The 17,427-nt window shown below is 43.5% G+C and overlaps 1 protein-coding gene across 3 annotated transcripts in view; it reads right to left on the bottom strand.

Annotated features, from left to right (window-relative positions):
- Positions 1-487: 487 nt before the first annotated feature.
- Positions 488-17,427, bottom strand: part of LOC146700816 (rho GTPase-activating protein 7) — a 111,308-nt gene continuing 94,368 nt past the window's right edge. For 2 of the 3 annotated variants that reach the window (XM_085471059.1, XM_085471061.1), the window contains exons 9-17: positions 16,093-16,269; positions 12,160-12,319; positions 11,453-11,651; positions 11,102-11,315; positions 8,296-8,410; positions 7,980-8,210; positions 7,627-7,856; positions 6,636-6,809; positions 488-1,664 (exon numbers count right to left, since the gene is read on the bottom strand). In XM_085471059.1, coding sequence (XP_085327185.1) covers positions 1,556-1,664; positions 6,636-6,809; positions 7,627-7,856; positions 7,980-8,210; positions 8,296-8,410; positions 11,102-11,315; positions 11,453-11,651; positions 12,160-12,319; positions 16,093-16,269 — 1,609 coding nt within the window. In that variant the 3' untranslated portion in view covers positions 488-1,555. The remainder of the gene's footprint in view (positions 1,665-6,635; positions 6,810-7,626; positions 7,857-7,979; positions 8,211-8,295; positions 8,411-11,101; positions 11,316-11,452; positions 11,652-12,159; positions 12,320-16,092; positions 16,270-17,427) is intronic. The other variant, XM_085471060.1, reaches the window with a different exon arrangement.

Genomic DNA, 17,427 nt, shown 5'->3' with positions numbered 1-17,427 from the left:
AGCTCGTGATGCTTTAGCACCATATGGAAGAACAGACTTGTGTGGAAATGAAACCGCCTGCAGGGACTTCTGTTTTCTCTCATTGTCTCTTTCTTACAAGCCTGTTTGGACCGGGGCACGACGTCTTTGCCCCGATAAGTATTTTTACTTCACGTTTCCGTCTTATCGCGTTTATCAGCAGTTTAACCATGTGATCTGAGAGATGAACCAATAAGATATGCAAATTAGCCATATGCAAATTAGACACGATTTGCATAATACATTGCATGTTTATGAGGAGGAGGGAGAGGTGAGGGTTGGAAGGTTTTTTTGGATCGCACTGCCATACTTATTAATCTCTTGTGCTTCAGTGGCGCAGTGTGGCACCTCATCTTCACGCTGTCTGCTGTTTCCCCCGCCTTCCCGCAAAATTACAGTCGGTAATCTGTTTGGCACTCAGACGAGTCACAGAGGAGAGAGAGGGGGAGAAATAACAACAGGAAGCAGGTTTGAGGAGAAATAAACATTTTAATTAGGTGTTTGGCACGGATATGTTTCACACACAAAGCCAGGAATTAAATAACATATCTGGATAGAACATTTGTATTCAGATGTACTTTAAAGTTAAATAATCTGATATAGAATTTAATGACTTTTTCATGCAGTATTCAGGTCAAGCAGGCTTTAAAAGCAACACTCGAAGATCTGTACAAGAATAAATACAAAGTTAAAAAAAAAATCCTGGAGTTCGGCCTCCGAGTTTTCACCACCGCGGCGTCGTCCCGTGTAGAGGTAGATATCGCTCGTCTGCGAACCGTCACAGGAGCGAATTCAGAAGTTCCGGTGATGGCAAAAAGTGTGTGTAGGCATTAGAAAGTCCCCTTTATTACAGGCATCACCGCCCTGCAGTCCCCGCCAAGCTCGAGAAAGATGATTTGCTCGTCTCTCCTCAGATTTTTCCCGATTGGTTTAGCCGGACCGTCTCTAGAACCGTCGAGCCGACTTCACAGCTTTCGATGTCCTTTTAAGGCGTCGTTCCTTTTCTTTGTTCTCGGTCACAGGTTTGATACAGCAGCCGCTCTCTGGTGGCCGAAAGTCTGCTTCCTGATGTTTTCTGTCCTCGCTTCCTGACTTTGTCCCGGCAGCTTCCCCTGCCTCCTTCTCTTCCTGCTGGTGATGCCATTATTGCAGAAGTCACACTTGCTCCTTTTTTTCCTCAAAGTCAAACCAGCCTCAGCTTTTTCACCCTCCCATCAAAACGTCCTTTGTCAAAGCTCGCCACGCTTTGCATTTTTGTGTGTCTGTGTGTGAACTTGAGTGTGAAGCGTAACAGGCACAGCAGGGAGTGCAGAGGTGCTGCTGGCAATCCGCAAGGTCACCCACAGTAAAAAGCAAACATATAGAGAAAACTCCAACGGCAGAGTTTTCAAACTTCCAGAAAGACGCAGGACAGCGACGGTGCGGTCCGCCCCGTTTCGTCCTGCATTCTGCTCGGTTTGCAGTTCAGCCAGACGTGAAGAAGAGTAGGAGGAGGAGGACGAGCGCTCCAGATGAGCCTGACTTTCTCTGCATGGGCTCATATCTTTGTTTCTTTGTACTCGGCTCTGAAGGAGTCTTTGATGGCCAGCAGACCGGAGGCCAGGCGGAGTCCGCTCACCTTGCTGTGCCACTCCTGCGACCGACCCCTGGAAGATAAAACACAGAGGAGGTGTGTCAGCGGGAAAAAGGTGGGACAGGGGAACTATTACACCGTTACAGGCACACAAATGTCTCCGCACGACAACACAAGTGACATCATGTCTGCTGCTGTTCATTTTTGTAACCTCCTGCGTTTTGCCGCCACAGCAGGACCAAAAAGTTTACGATTGCGTCGGATTTCAGGGAGACGCAGCAGCAGTTTGAAAAGATGACACTCGAAAAACATGCTCCTAAATCAGCTCTGATGAGGTTTCGCCTGAGTGGCGACACCTGTCGTTCAGGACTTACACTGGCCTGCTGGTTCAATCCTCTGATTTTGAACTCAAGTCTCCATCAATGGCTTTAGATCAGGATTCACATCAGGATCAAAAATAGCTTCAAAAATGTGGAATAAAGGTTGATACACACCGAGCGCATTAGGAACAAACGTGGAACGTGGATTTTACAGCTCAAACTTGTCGTGTGACGTGTGGACACACTGAGCTCGCTGCATAAATAAATAAATAAATAAATAAAAATCAGAAAAACAAAATTAATCCAATTAAATAGACCAAAAAATCATTTTAACACAAAAGAAATGGGCACGGACTTCACATGTCGGGTGTGTAAAGGCCTTAACAATAAGTACTAATGCCATACTTAAAAAAACGTAGTTTCAGTTTCACAATTTCATCACGTTTATTAAAAGCTGAGAGATGGTGGCCTGCAGGACTCAAAAAATCCTTTTTGATTTTGAAACCCCAAACGACTGGATCCTGGGATCGGTTTGGGCATTTTCTATCGCTTTATCCAGAGGATTATGTTTTAATATCTAACGACTTTTTTTTAAAGCTATATTTTGCAAATGACTTATCGGGGCACACCTGCAGTACCTGCGTGGGCCACCAGGGGGCTGCAGTTTTAGCCAGAGCACAGAGGAAGTACTGCCCCCTTCTGTTTTTTAGACTGTTAACGGACGTATTTCATTGCTGGATTTGTTAAAGCTTGGACTCAAATGAGCACCAAGACTGTTTCGAATGTTGGTCAAATGTTTTATGGTCTTGGTTTGTTTTTTTTTAGTCAGGGGTCAGTGCAGGAAGCATGGCAGGCACATCAAAAACTCAAGTCTGTCCTTATGTCTGAGAGCTTTGGATGAGACGACAAAGAAGGTATTCAGAGATTTTGACTGAGGTATGAAGTCCCTTAAATACATTTCTGCAGTTCTTGTTTATAAGTTCTTCTATGCAGGCTCATCATCTAAACCTGAGTTAAGAACAGGTAACAGAGCATCTGAGCTTCAGCCTGAAAATCCACGTTGCTTTCCCCGCTCCCTCCCTCCTCGTTGAGGCTGTAACGTGTTTAATTTCCTCTGGAGGCGATAGGATCTCCTTCACAGCCCTGTACTGTAAAAAGCCCCGCTGACCTTGATGCAGTGGATCTATTGTCTTGCCTTCAAAGCTAACAAGCACTTAAAATTAATGCCACAGCAAATAAGCCCGAGACAGGCTGGCGCATCACAGATGTTTAGATGAGAGGAAATTAAAGGCGAGAGGAAGTTGGACAACGGGAAGAGTGAAGGCACTCATCCCTCTGGGCGTTTTCACTTCTTTCTTACGTGATCACTCTTGCGTAACAGGAGCGCGAGTGGGCCGATGTTTGCCTCTGTATGCGCTCTACGTCGCATACAGAAGTTTCAGTTTCACAGGCGGCTCTTTATTCAGCACGTACTCATCAGAAGCAGACGCGAGTGTGTGATTGTGCGCTTCTTTTCACTTCAGTCGTAATGGGCCGACTGAAACGCCTGCTGAGATAATCACACAGTGAGAGATCAAACCCGTCTTTGCTGCTCTGCCCTCGTCTCATGTAGCAAATCACCATTTTCACTCTTTGACTGGAGTTCATTTTCTCACACGGCGACATTCAGGGAAAATTAGGAAATCAAAAGTGAAACGGTAGAAAATCCTGACAAATTGCATCTTTGAAATTTTATTTGTGATGCTTGTGTCTCTATGGACAGCATTGATTGGTCTGGTCTTCATCAAAAACTGGATGCAGTTCTATAGACATGTTTCTGGTTCCAGAGGATACATCCTGAGCTTTGTGCAGAAGCTTTGGTGTATAACGGTTTTCTGGGAGCAGTGGTGCAGGTTTTCCACCTGTAGGTTTGTGTTACTTATTTTGTAGAGCTGTTCATGGTTCCCAGGGGATGTACCCTATTCTCACTTATGGACTGCTATGAAACATGTGCAGAGATGTTTCCGAAAGAATGATCATAATCACGTTGGCATTATGGATTCTGCTCGACACTGCTGTCGTAGCTGCCGCGCCAATACTACATGCAGAAATGAGTCCATGACACCAACGTCAGTGTGGTCACTCCTCTGAGAACCAGGAACAAATCTACACGGCAGTCCGTCCTCAAGGATGGAGCAATATTCAAGGATACCTATTGTAAGCAGCTGAGACATCACTTCTGTCGTCACATTTAGGACACCGGAGCAAGTGGGTTGCGGCTGTTTAATGCAATAAAATAAAAACTATTGGTGTTTTTGTAGAGCTGGGCGATAGAACGATAACGATATGTATCGCGATATAACTTTTACTCGATAGAGAAATTAAGCTATCGCGATAGACTTCGCCGCTCTTGTCCTCTTAAAAAAAAAAACAAACAAAAAAAAAAAAAGGTCAGCCAATCCAAATCAAGTAGCGCAGAGCCGAACCAATCACAGCCGCAGCGTCATGTCGCGTGACTTGTTACGTACAGCACAAGTGCCAAGCCGCACGTGTGTTTGTTTGGGAAGCAGCCAGCGGGTAATGGAGCCAGCGCGTAATGGAGGAAATGAGTGTGCCGACTAGAAAAATCAACCGAGCGTGACCGAAGAGAAAACAGATGATGGTTCCAACGCCGGAGAGATTGTCGAACGGAAGAGCCAAAGAAGTTCCGTAGTGTGAAGGTATTTCGGCTATTTCAAGTCTGACAAAAACAGAGTAGCGTGCACTGTAAATGTGCCGAAAGCAAGTCTGGAAATACAATAAACTGGTGCATGCGTCACACTGTGCGCCACGTTATTGTTTCGGTGAAATGAATTTCTACAATACTGTTAATTCTACTCTCTGCAGTGTTTAAATGCTTACATATACACACAGTTACTGTCCCTCCACACATACGACTCGGTTCTGCTTCTATGCCCCAGCTTTGTTTACTTTTTCCCACCGAGGCTTCTAGACTTCTGATTGGCCAACATTTCGGCACGGTTAGAAATCTAGCGCCACCTGCTGCTTTGGCATGTTCATAGCAGCGTTTTCCTTCATTTCTGCCTTTATGTGTGGACAGGATTATTTTTTAAAACGAAAACGGAAAATCTCCGTTTTCAAAAATACCCGTGTACGTGTGGACGTAGCCTCAGTCTCTGACTGGAAGCGCTAATTCGTCATTCGGCTTTTGTCAGACTAAAGTAACTGTTAAAACTGTTTGAAAAGCTAAGCTATACAACAAGGAGAGATTGAGAATTTCCTTTTAGTTCTCAGTTTATTTGATATTGACAAAAGTTAGTTTTGTCTGTTCTTCTGTAAAACAAACTAAGATTTATTTTTAGAATTAATATTTTGTTTCTAAGTGGAATTGACAATTTAGTCTGTTTCGTTTGTTCTGTTTTGAAACTTAAACGCTTTAGCGGCTGCCTTTTGTGTAGTTTGTAATATTTGCCTTTATTTATCTGAAAAAGTCTCATGTTCCTTAAGTACATCTACCCTGTTGAACTTATTATGGGAAATAAATATTTAAATAAAAACAAGCTGCTGATTATTTCTCATTTTACTTGTGAGCAACGGCACATTTAAATCTTACAAATATAGTTATTTGGCTTATATCGTGATAGATATCGTTATCGTCTGAAATGAAAAAAACATATCGTGATATGAAAAACATCTCATATCGCCCAGCTCTATGTTTTTGTAATTTTTGAATCCACTGCAGGAGGAAGGATGAGTCACCATTACATTTTTGAGATGTTCATGGTTCCCAGGGGAGTTATTGTACCTAATTTTGTGTCTTATTTTATTCCCAGAGCAGTGCCACAGTAGTTATTGAGACTTTATATGGACAAAAGAACTGTACCACGTGCACATTACGCCCATGGAAGCCCACGCAACGAAGCTCCTGGTGCAGTTTCTGTGATGATGTTAATGCCAGATGAGATTTTGAGCCCTTAAAACATCCAAATTCAAAGATTAAAAGGTGTGGCCCAGTTCTTTTTTTCCATCTATGGAATCTTGTGGAGCTGTTCGTGGTTCCCTGAGGATTTATTATAGTAATTACAATCATTTATAATGTCTCGTCAGGTACAGGATAGATCACCATTGGTTCGTTTGTGAAGGATCAATAAAAGAAATATGAACTAGCTCGACCAGATCAAACCTGAGAGCTTACATTTTGGCAGAAATGTGCCTCCCACACACTGAATCAGTGTCGCTGCCTACAGCGCCTTCCCGTGTAGTTCAATGTCAGGGATAAGAGAGCGCCACCGCCACCTGCTTTCTGTGGCACGGAGGGTTAGTTTCATTTAATCAGCATAGACAAATGGAGCTGCAGGGCTCCGCCGAGAGTCAGCCTGATCATGTAAGCAGCAGAAAATCTGCAGCAACTTAGTTTCAAAGGGCATGAATCATGAGGAGGAGACCTGCTCCTCCTCCTCCTTTTTCTCATCTGCTCACCTACAGGGAGGAACTGCAGATGGGTGCTGGCAGAGGTCAAAAACACAGAACGGGCTCAATTAAGAGAGATAACATGGACTAAGCGCGCTCTCTAGATATTTCTTTTAATAGGCTTCTCACGGCCTTAAACCCTCTCGGCCTCTGTGTAGTTGCTGCACAATTCACCTTTCAGCCTTTAAACTTAAAGGACCGTTTGGCCACTTTACTGTAAACAAATTTAAATGCTTTCTACTTGCGGCTCAGATCAGTTTAAAACGTCTCCTCACCTTGTATCTGTGCGACAGAGGTGTGTCAGTCGGGTCTTCCTGATTCCTGTGGGCTCCAGCAGGTAGAGGCAAATGTGGGTGTGGACCCTGATCCCCTCCGCCAGCACCTCGGGGAGTTCGGTAGACACAGAGGAGAGGTACGTCAGGCCGGAGGACGGGTCTGCCTGCCAGATCCTGAGGAGGGAGCGATTCATGTTACAAAGTTCTGCTCCCACAACATTATTTTTACTGTGTGGGATAATCTGCCGCTGTCTGAGTGATGCTTGTCTTGCCGTTGACATCTAAACTAAGCAGCCTCTAAAGCAAAAGGACTCAGTCAGACAAATCCTGCAACCAAACTACAATCACCCTTCTTTGTGCTAAATATCATTTTTATTTCATTTCTGTTGAATATGTGTTGAAAGTCCTGTAAATAAATGCAAATGTGCTTCAGTGTAAGCCATCAGCTGGGGAACTTATTAAGCGTTACACCAAAGGTGGTTCAAATAGACCCCGACCAGCTGCTTTCAGTGTTTTTCCTCCTTCAAACAAATGAAACTATTTATTTTTTAAAGATTGACGTTTTCATTCGAAGCCCACGGGTCCTCACGACCACACTAATGTTCTGGTTGGGTGTCCGTGAGGGATTTGGTGAAAGTAAAAGACCTCGTTTGGATGCATTATGCAGAAGTGGTGATTTTTAGTTCTTAGTCAGGGTAACTCTGAGTTCATGCTCACAGCGCTCACAGCGGCAGGCGAGTCTGAAGGTGCACCAGCGACGCGGGCCAACTGTAAACACAGATACTGTCACGTCTCATCTGACTTCAGGCTCGGATTAAAATTTCATCAACCCCCCCATTCAAACCTCACGCACACAAAAGGCATGCTTTGTTTCAGTGTAACTCAAAGTGACACTTTGAGGGTACTTTCAGCTTCAACTCCCCCGTCCTCCCCGCTCCGTACAGCTCAGCAGGTCGAGGCGAGCGCTCGCGGGCTCGCTGTGGCTCATTACCTGATTAGCAGGTGCTCCTGTAGGGGCTGCGAGCCCAGGCCGTGGCCTTGGCCCTGAAGGAGGTAGCGGTAGACGTCTGCGTCCTTGGACAAGGTCTGGATGACGGCGGCCTGATGAAGGCCTTCCTCCCACAGCTGCTGCTCCCTCAGCAGCCGGTGGAGCAGCTCCCCCTGTGCGGCGTCCACCTCCACAGAGCCTCGCCACATCCACAGCGGGCAGCCATCGTCCATCTGAAGATGAGCAGAGATGATAAATTAGAGGCAGGCCTTAAGGTTAATTTCGAGCCTTCATAGTGCGACACAGAAACCGCGTGGTGATGTCACTTCCTCCTCCCCCGCCCCCCCCACATTCACCTTCTTGTAGGCCAGCTCCACGTGATCTGGAGCCGGGTGGCTCTCCCAGCCTCGGCTCTTCTCCCTGGCCTCCTTCAGGAGTTGCTGGGTGCTCAGCTGCAGTTTGCGCCTTCTCTCCTCCAAGTCCTCCTCACCGCCGCTTTGACTCGAGGTAACCAGGCCTCCTCTGGACTCCTCAGTGAAGACGTCATCACTGGCGGTTAGACTCTGGCCGGGCCAAAACTCTGGAAGCTGCAGAAAGATGATTTAGATCTTTTAATCTCTCAAAAATGTATTTTCATGCTTAGAAACGTCCTTTGCATCGGGTTGGTGGTACCTGGAACAGTCTCTGGACCTCGGTGATCATGTTAGCCAGGCCCTGGGTGGCGGCCAGGTTCTCGCTCAGGTCTCGCTGATCCGGGCGGCCGAGGCTGTACTTCCTGTGACCGGACCTACAGCAACGACACCACAGGAGCAAGTTCAACATCCTGTTATCATCTCCTATTAGAGGAGTACTTTAAGTACTCGGGGTTGGTCACCGAGAACAAAGTTGGTTTTCCTTCCCAACTGTTTTTTCAGCGGGAATAATCCTTCCATAATGGTTCCCTCACTCTGATCCTCCACCCAGCATCATGCCGTCAAAGCTTCTTGTTTTAAACTTCATGCCTCTGTCAGATTACAGTCATCAGGTTTAAAAACAGTTTTATTCATTTGGGTTTCTTTTATGTAGGAATATGGTCAAACTGGCAGGAAGATTTGTAGATTTCAGTCAAGTAAGTTTTTGTTTGGGGGCAAAAACATTATGAATGTTATTATCAAATTAATTGAATGGATTTTTGTAAGAAGCCACAGGAACCCTGCAGCTCTATGCTTTTTGTTTTGGGGACGTGTCAGTGTCACAGCGCTTCAGGCTTTGTGCATATATCAGGAATTACCACCTTCAGAAGGTCATGTTTTCTGGAAAACCCTTGCACTGAACCGACTGAGGCTGACTGGATGTATTCACAGAAAGTTCAAGTTGTTTTAGTTTGTGGCGGATGAGAGATGAGCTTCTTTTTTTCTTTTTAACTGAGAAATTACACGGTACTTCCAGCAAGCCCAGCTGGTCAGATGCATTAAAGAGAGTATAACTCTGTGGGAGTGGTGAGTTCTGTCAGAGCAGAAACACCAGATGAGATTTCATAGATCTGTGGGAGCGGCAGTCTCCCCCCACCCCGAGTTATTGTTCCCAGCACAAAGTGTGACACGATTTCTGACGGGCCGGGACTTTAGCTCGAGGGAGAACGGGAGGCACAAAGTGCTGATTGTGTCACTTCCATCATCCGTCCCGTCAGCCTGAAGGGAGGAAAAGAGGCAAAGTGGAAAGAGGAAGAGGTGGAGATGAAAAGGAAAGGCAGGGAGGGAGGAAGAAGGCAGAGAGAGGAAAAGCTGAAAGAAGGGTGATTACACGAATGAGAGACGAAAGAGGAGGCAGAGGAGGAGATATATGAGGAGAGAATGAGCGGAGCGAGGGTGGAGAGAGAAAGGAAGGCTGACAGACAAAAGGACGCTTATTTGTGTAGCGCCTTTCAACAAGACGGCAATTCAAAGTGGCTTATGTAAAAAAGGCTGAGAGAAAGTTAGAAAAGAAAAGAGAGATACAACTTACACAGCAAGACAGGACTGACAGTTGTTGTAGGTGTCAGCTGTTCCCAGAGTTTCCTCCATTTTTATGGAAGAAACCGTGAACATGCAAATGTTTCCGTCATGTTTACATCAGTATCGCCTCTCAGTTTATTAAAAAACACAACAACAAAGAAACAGCCTTTTTTAGTCTCAGCGTGAGGCTCGTCTCATGTTTCATCACCGACGCCGGTCAAAGATGCAACATGCAGCTTCACTGTTTGACTTCCTGAAGGTACAAACCAACAGCTCGTCCAGCCTAATCCTGGTTTAACAAAACTAACAGGAGCTAACGTGGTTCAAAAGAGAGGCTTGATCAGGATGCAGTGTTGCCAACTTAGTGACTTGTTTTCCTAAAAAGCGACTTTCCGAGCCTTAACTACAGCCAACAAATCACTGCTGAACGTTTGCATAAAAAAATGACAGAAATACATTTTCTCTCTAATACCGAACACGAGAATTCAAAAGCGGCACAAGCCAAGTCATGAGCCTTCCATACAATTACATTGGATCTTTCCTTAAAAAATGAACTCTAATACTGTTGAATATCATCTAGTTTTCCTGTTTTCTAAACCACATTCTGAATATGAAACAGATGAGCGGCAGAAAATCTACTTATTCATCTGACTGCGTGAAGCTGAGGTCAGATGGAAATCTGTGGAGCTTATGTAATAAGTGTACACTCTGCCGACGGGTTCTCGCTAACAGAGAAGAGACATATGAAAAAGATGGATCAGATCCAGAAGTCATGAGATCTGTGAGAGCAGAGAGCTTCGGAAAAATGAGGAAGAAAAAGCGCCTCAATGAGCAACCTGCCCACTGTCAGATAAACAGGCACACATAAAGTTAACTGTTGGTTATTAGGGGTTAAAATGGTACCTACAGAGACTGCAAAGCTACCAAAACGATTCAATCATTTAAAAAACTGTAAGATTTCGAGGCTACTTTAGTTTTATCTAATTTGACCACAACAGCATTGACGTCGTCACCTCACGGACTTCTGAGCAGGAGGAAACGACGCTCGGTTTTATGTTTAAGGACACACAGGATGAGACGTGTCAGAAAATCTACTCCAGGCAAGATATCAAATAAACGATTTGCAGTAAATGGGCTAAAAGCTGCAAAACAAGCTGCTTAGCAGAGGAACAGCTCTCAGAGAAATCTCCCAGCTCTTCTGATCTTCATCTGCTTTCATTTTAGGCCAAAACCAAAGCAACACACACACACAGATACAGGCAGAGTGGACTCCACACCTCCAGCTCTTTATGTAACTGCTGTTAAAACTTACATAACTCTGACAATGTGGGTCAGACGCCTCACGCCCTCCGTCTCTTTCCATATTGAGATTGTGTGACTCCTCACAGTTAGAGAAACGTCTGATGTCAATTTTTAAAAGACGCTTAGAAGACGCGATGAGGTAACCGATGCCTGCTGATGCCCCAGAAACACATTTTAAGACCGTTTTCTTGGCCTCGGCTCACCTAGCTGCATTAGCGTCCCTCTTCAGGGTGTTGAGGTGGAACAGAGACGGCGCCAGGCAGACGGCGAGGTTTGTGGGAGTCATCTGGTTCTCATCCACGCAAGCCACAACATCACTGAGGAAGTAGAGCAGCGTCCGCAACGCTTCCCTGTTCTCATCCGGAAGCAGCAAAATGGCCGCCTGAGCCGCGACCAGCTGCTGATCCTTTGGAAAATCTGCATGAAGAAGGGGACGAGATGCTTTTATGGCAAGATTAAAGTCCTTAAACTGTCTCTTATTAAAGATGCATGTTAGGAAAGCAAACCATTGATCCCTCATGACAATCAATCAGAACTGAGTGTTATCTGCTCACATTGGTAAATGTGGAGGAAGGACTCGCAGAGTTTGCTGGTGAAAATTGGCTCGGGCAGGTCTCTGAAGAACTGCTTCAGCATGTCGGCCACGTCGAAGGCGGACTGGCCCTCGAATGAAACTCCGTCTGGGTCAGACTCCACCAGCTCACGGAGGTACTGGATGCGAGACTTCAACCCCGACTTCCGGAAGAGGCCCACCTGAGGGGAAGTAAAAGACATTAAACGTTCTTATTGTCATATTTTACACTATTGTGCATGATTGCAGCAGACGCTTTTTCTTAACGCTTTCAATTCCTCTTAACTTTCAAGAAATATTCAACTGGGGTTAAAAGTAGTAAACAACAAACAGTTAAACTACTAAAAACTTTTATTTCATCAAACTAAATTTGATGAAATTGAATCAAATCACGATGCTTTGTGATTCTTAACGTTTATTTTATGGAACTAGTCAGCCTTCATCACAGTCTACACCCAGTTCCATTACAAGGCCACTTTAAGGGTTATATTTTGATTTTTAAAAGCCAGTTTCACTAAAACTGTTTCCCAGTATCACCAAAAGCACATGTGGCCGTGAAACTTAATAAAAATATTGTCTCTTCAACTTCAATAAAACACAAATGGCCACTGAATGACACGGCACTCTGCATTTTTGACACAGCTTGTTAAACACAGCTTCTTCAATCCCTGCAGGTTTTTGTTGGTTTACCTGGTCCAAACAATTGGTCCTCAGGTAGACCAGAGCTCGGAGGATGCAGGGGGGGATGGGTTCTCCTGTCTGCTGGGCACTGAGGAGTAAAGGAACCCCAAACACTCGTCGGCCTTTCACCTCCATCGGCCTGGTCTTCCTCGGGGGTTTGGGAACAGTCCTGCAGGCGAGAGAGAGGCCGCTGTTAGACCGTGAAATATATAATATATAAAAATCGCAGACAAGTTATGGAAATGAATGTATACTCTGAAATCATTTTGCAGGCATTTCAAGAATGTGTAATCTCAACCAGTCGAGTGTTTGGGGGGAAAAAAGGCAGTTTGGAAGTGTTTCCTTTTGAAGGGAGAGCCAAATAAACAGTTTTTGATTGCATAAGTCTCTGGTGGTTGCTAAAATGTGTGTGCCATTCAAAGCAGCGCTGCAGGAAAAACATTCAGAAACCGTGGACGTTGATCAAAGAGATCTGAACTTTTGAAAGGACTGTTAAAGTTTCCCTGTGTTTCTGAACTGGTACCAGCATCCTTGTAATGACTGAATGATTGCCTTTTAGCTGGGAATTGTAGTGCTGAGTGCACTCAGAATAAAACTGCAGTCTTTTAATATAAATTAAACCTCTTCTCTTTTACTTGGCTCATTATCTCTAAAAGTTATAAAACCGTGTCTCGTCTCTGAAGCTTCCTCTAAAAGGACAAATGTCTTAAGAGTTTTTCCACTCCCTTTCCCGTTCCTTCATTTTTCCTTGCAGCTTCTCTCGGAAACAAACCGGCTATTTTGAGCAAAGTGCCTCCAAGTATCAGGCGCCCCAATCAGCAGTTAATTGCCATATTTTTAATCATCAAGAGCTCGCTTTGGCATCAGTGATTAAATCAATGAAATGAGGAGACTTGATCAAACTGTTGAAGCCTGGAGGTGTTTTTCTTCTATTGCTGGAGCATTTCTCCCAACTGTGCTGAAGTGACGGAGCACACAGAGCTACACTTATTAACTCTTTGTTATTAAGGCTGAAGGTAAGACTGACACCTCTTTCATATGTGTTCATACGAGCGCCCATCTCCTTGTAGCCGGCTCCAAAAGTGGGTAAATCCCCAAAGAGTCCCGTATTTAAATATCCAAACTTACAGCAGAAACAGACCTGTTTACAGCCTGCTACCAAAACCTGTTTGGGTCTTTATGGATGGGGTGAAACATATCCCAACGCAGTCCCAACAACAGCATCGTCTTTATTTGGTTCGGCTAAAAGAGGAACATTATTTTCACACAATGTGAGTGAGAATAAGTCATTTAGACTTCAGAATTTGCTTCACAAATGTTAACTTAATGTTTTCTTCTGTAATGTCGTAGAGGTCGTCTGTGCAATGCTTTCCTCCTTCCCTTCCATGCCGTTTATTAGACTTTTAACCCAGCGGAGCAGTTTGAAATGCCAAATTGGAGCGTAGGAAGCTTTCTTCCCCAACCTGCTTCCACAAAGGAATTTTTCCCTGTTATTCCCTTCAAACACACGTCTGATCCTGAAAATTAAAGAGGAATATCTACCAGGAGTAATTTCAGGAGGGTTTTCTATTCCCACATCCAGCCTTATCTCATTGAGCATAACAGCCACGACCAAAAACAAATTGGTTTTCTACCAAAGCGTAAAACAAGCAGGTCACATGCTCACAGAGAGCACATAACAACAACAACAACAACAACAATAATAATAATATTAATAATAATGAAAACCTAAGTGCTCAGCAACGTAAACAAGCAGAATGTTTGAATGTTTTATTCAAATGAAAAATTAATTAGTCTCAGTTCTGAACGTGGGTTCACTCCAAAAACAGTGTAGGAGGCGAAACGCTGATCTCATTACAGCCATGTGTGTCAGTAATAAGTGAAGCCCTACATTTAAAGCATAAGTAAAGCTTGACTTTAACACTCCTAATAAACAGACAGGTATCCGTTTGTGTTTACCCTGTCCTCAGAACTTGCATGTTAAGCTCCGATAGCAACATTGAAAACACGACATACACTCCTACCACCTCAGGAAGATTCAAACTGATTACACAAAAAAACTGAGCTAAGTTCTTCTACAATAAAATGACTAGTTTGATATACTTGGATGAACTTTATTCACTTTCTACTGAAAACTGAAATAAGATCAATACCACATTTAGGGCTTTCTGATAAATATGTAGCTGCAACCTGGGCCCAAATTCTGCTGCAGGTCCCGAAGTCATACGATCACTGAGAGTTAAAAACGGTCTAAATCCTTTCATCTTTAATAAAATGATCAGCGTTGTTGCTTTACCAGGTGTAACAATTAAGTTCAACAGCCAGGCATCCATGAAAGCCGAATTTATGAAATTTAATAGAGTTAAAAGTTAGCAGGAAGTTAGCTCGCTAGTTTTCATCTGAATATAATATAGCATGTTCTGACGGAGAGATTTCCGAAACGAATTAAGACGTACAGCTCTGCTATCACTTCCAACATAAATGAAGACAGGAAACTAAACAGCAGTGACGTTTGTAGGGTTACTGAAGTTGGGCTAGCTGGTATATAATGATGTGCTACGTGACCGCTAGCGACACAGCTATGTTAGCATAATATAAACACAGTGAAGCTGGAGGATGAACGCTAACTTTTTTTCCACCTGATAAAAGTTAGCGTGAGGGTTCCCAAAGGTTAGGGACAAATGCAATCGCATGGCAGGATGCTGTAAACGCACCAAACTTTAGTCGGGAGAGCAACTGACATAATCCATCCACAATACGAGGTTAGTCATTCATATACTGCTGTTGGGCTGTAGTTACATCGTAAGGTTTTAAAAACTGAGCTTTAAAATGATTAACGGTAATAAAACCGAGAGAGGCCGACAGTGATCACTGACTGTTTTTAGGTGCTTGTTGGGATTAAACAGAACAAGCTACAAAGCATTAAAACATGTTAAAAACACAACAGCCTTAATAAACAAAGAGTAGAGTGAGCCCCGAAGCAGGATTCATCACGCCATCACTTAAAGACCGGATAGGTAGCTCAGCTTAGCATTAACACTGAAAACAGTTCCTGTAGTCGCCACTTGAGGTTACCTCCAAAAGCGAGTCAATCCCCTGTGACTTAACAACTTCACAATAAAAGCAAATACGTTAGCACTAAATAGCAGGTGTTTCACGTGTACGGTACATAAGCGCAACTTAGCCTCTTTTACCCAGAGGTGCATTATTACGTTCACTTCGTGGGTTTTTTAAAATAATGTTATGGCCAAAAAAAAACCTCCCAATATATCAAATGTGATATAAAAACTATATAATAAATATCATTAAAATATATCATAAACAACATGATATAGGGTTATTACACATGCCAGTCCCCCCCAAAATCTGAATTTTCTGGCTATTTTTTGATGGGTTGGGTCTTACATGGTTAAAATGTTTGTATTTTATTTATCCATTTAGTTTTTATTGTTTTATTACTACAATTACATTTTGCTCTGTCTTACAAGCTATCAGTGGAGCACACAGAGCTACACGTACCTTCATGAAAGATGCTACACAAGTAAATTAAGACTGCTGATTTGTCTCAACTAGAAACAACTACAGATCACACTTTCCTTTAATTTCACAGGAAAACAGACTCAAGGTGAGCCACTGGCAGTCCTCCCTGTGTTTTTTTTTGGGGGGGGGGGGAGGTTATTCCTCTTGAAGTGTGTTGTTGTTCTGTTTTCAGATGAGGCAAGGTTGCACCTGAGCAATGAATTATGAATGACTTTTCTAAATAGGCTGCCTGAAATATTTACCCTGCACCCACCCACCTGTCCTCCTTCCCACAGTTGTTTCCTTGAAAAAGTTTCTCCTCACATCTGTGGACTTTTCTCACCTTCTCGACCTCCGCTGAACTTAACTTTTATTTTCATGCATGAAATCACCCACTAAGCTCCATCCTTTCACACTTCTTACCAGTTCCAGCCCTGCTTGCTGGACGGGGAGTACTTGTCCATCAGAGCGGTGAGTTTGAGAAGTGACAGCTTCTGGAGCAGGAGGAACTGGGAGGCGGACTGGTTCTCCACGCCTGGACTGGAGGGCAGGGAGGGCAGGCTCTGCTCGCTGGACCAGAGGAGCTGTTGGCTCACCCTGCTGGAGACACCGGAATAACCGTATCATGGCGTGAAGCAGCACAGTTGAAGGACCTCCTCAGAATCAGCTGCCTTTTTTCTGAATAACTTATGAATATTTGATGAAGCCATGAAGAAGCCCTCACAGTACATAGGGTGGTTGAAAAACACAAGCTCTGTTAGAAACTTCAGCCAAATCAGTTTTACGCCTAATCCAAGGGAAAACTAGACATATTTTCTTTGATGTAGACAAACCTAAACAAGCATAATACCCTGGATGTTTGCTCTGTTTTCTGATCATTCTCAGGATAAAAAAATAAAAAAAGAGCTTTCTGGGTAAACTTACAAGGGTCAGGCTCAAAACAGCTAGAACATAATAAAAGTCTTATTTTAACATATATTTATATTACAGGCCCATCTTCTAGTTCTGATTCCTTCTGGGTCCAAACTATTTGCTACTACAGTCCTATTTACATTTTTTTCTTTTTAAAAAGCATCAGATTTGGGCCTTTAACTCTGGAAATATATAATACCAAGGCTTCATCAAAAATATTACAGCTATCAATACTCCAAGGGTCGGGTGGGAAGCACAGACCGATTTTCTAGATTATTATCTATGTATAGAAAACAAAACAGCCGCAAAATCATAATCAACTGCATATATGTCCAAAAATAAATGACTGGAGGTTAATTCTATAAATCACTTGAATAAATGCACTTGATTGTAAGGCAAAGTCACAATCAAAATGTACAGCACCGAACTCCTGAGTATGGCACTAAGTCAAAGGAGTGTATCCCCTAAGGAAGAAATCACGTGTTTGTGTTTTAGGTTTCCCGCCTCTCATTCAGAAATTTTGGTTTATTGACTTGAAACTTTCAGTTTGTTCTATGAAAGGTTTCAGTGACACAAAATAACGCACAATCTTGAAATATCCCACAATTTTGAGATAACTCCAAATTTTCGCTTAGACCTGGCGAGAAATCTTTTTTTGAGCTTTGATGTCAGAAAGAAATTATCCAGAAAAAAATGAGGTCGTTACTTCAGCTCTTCAAAGTTCATTACCATTATGAAACCTTAAAATTTGGCTGTGCTTAATGTGAACATCCACCCGTGGAACCAGATATATATGACAGAAAATAGGAAAAAGCTGAATAGGCTGACAGGTGTATCCAGTAATGG

This window comes from Copadichromis virginalis, linkage group LG10 (genome assembly GCF_057382275.1).
Source record: "Copadichromis virginalis isolate Kocher_CV1m ecotype Utaka linkage group LG10, C_Virginalis_male_GT1.1, whole genome shotgun sequence".
Taxonomy (NCBI): Eukaryota; Metazoa; Chordata; class Actinopteri; order Cichliformes; family Cichlidae; genus Copadichromis; species Copadichromis virginalis.
Note: the sequence above shows the minus strand (reverse complement) of the source record. Positions and strands in the feature narration are given on the sequence as shown.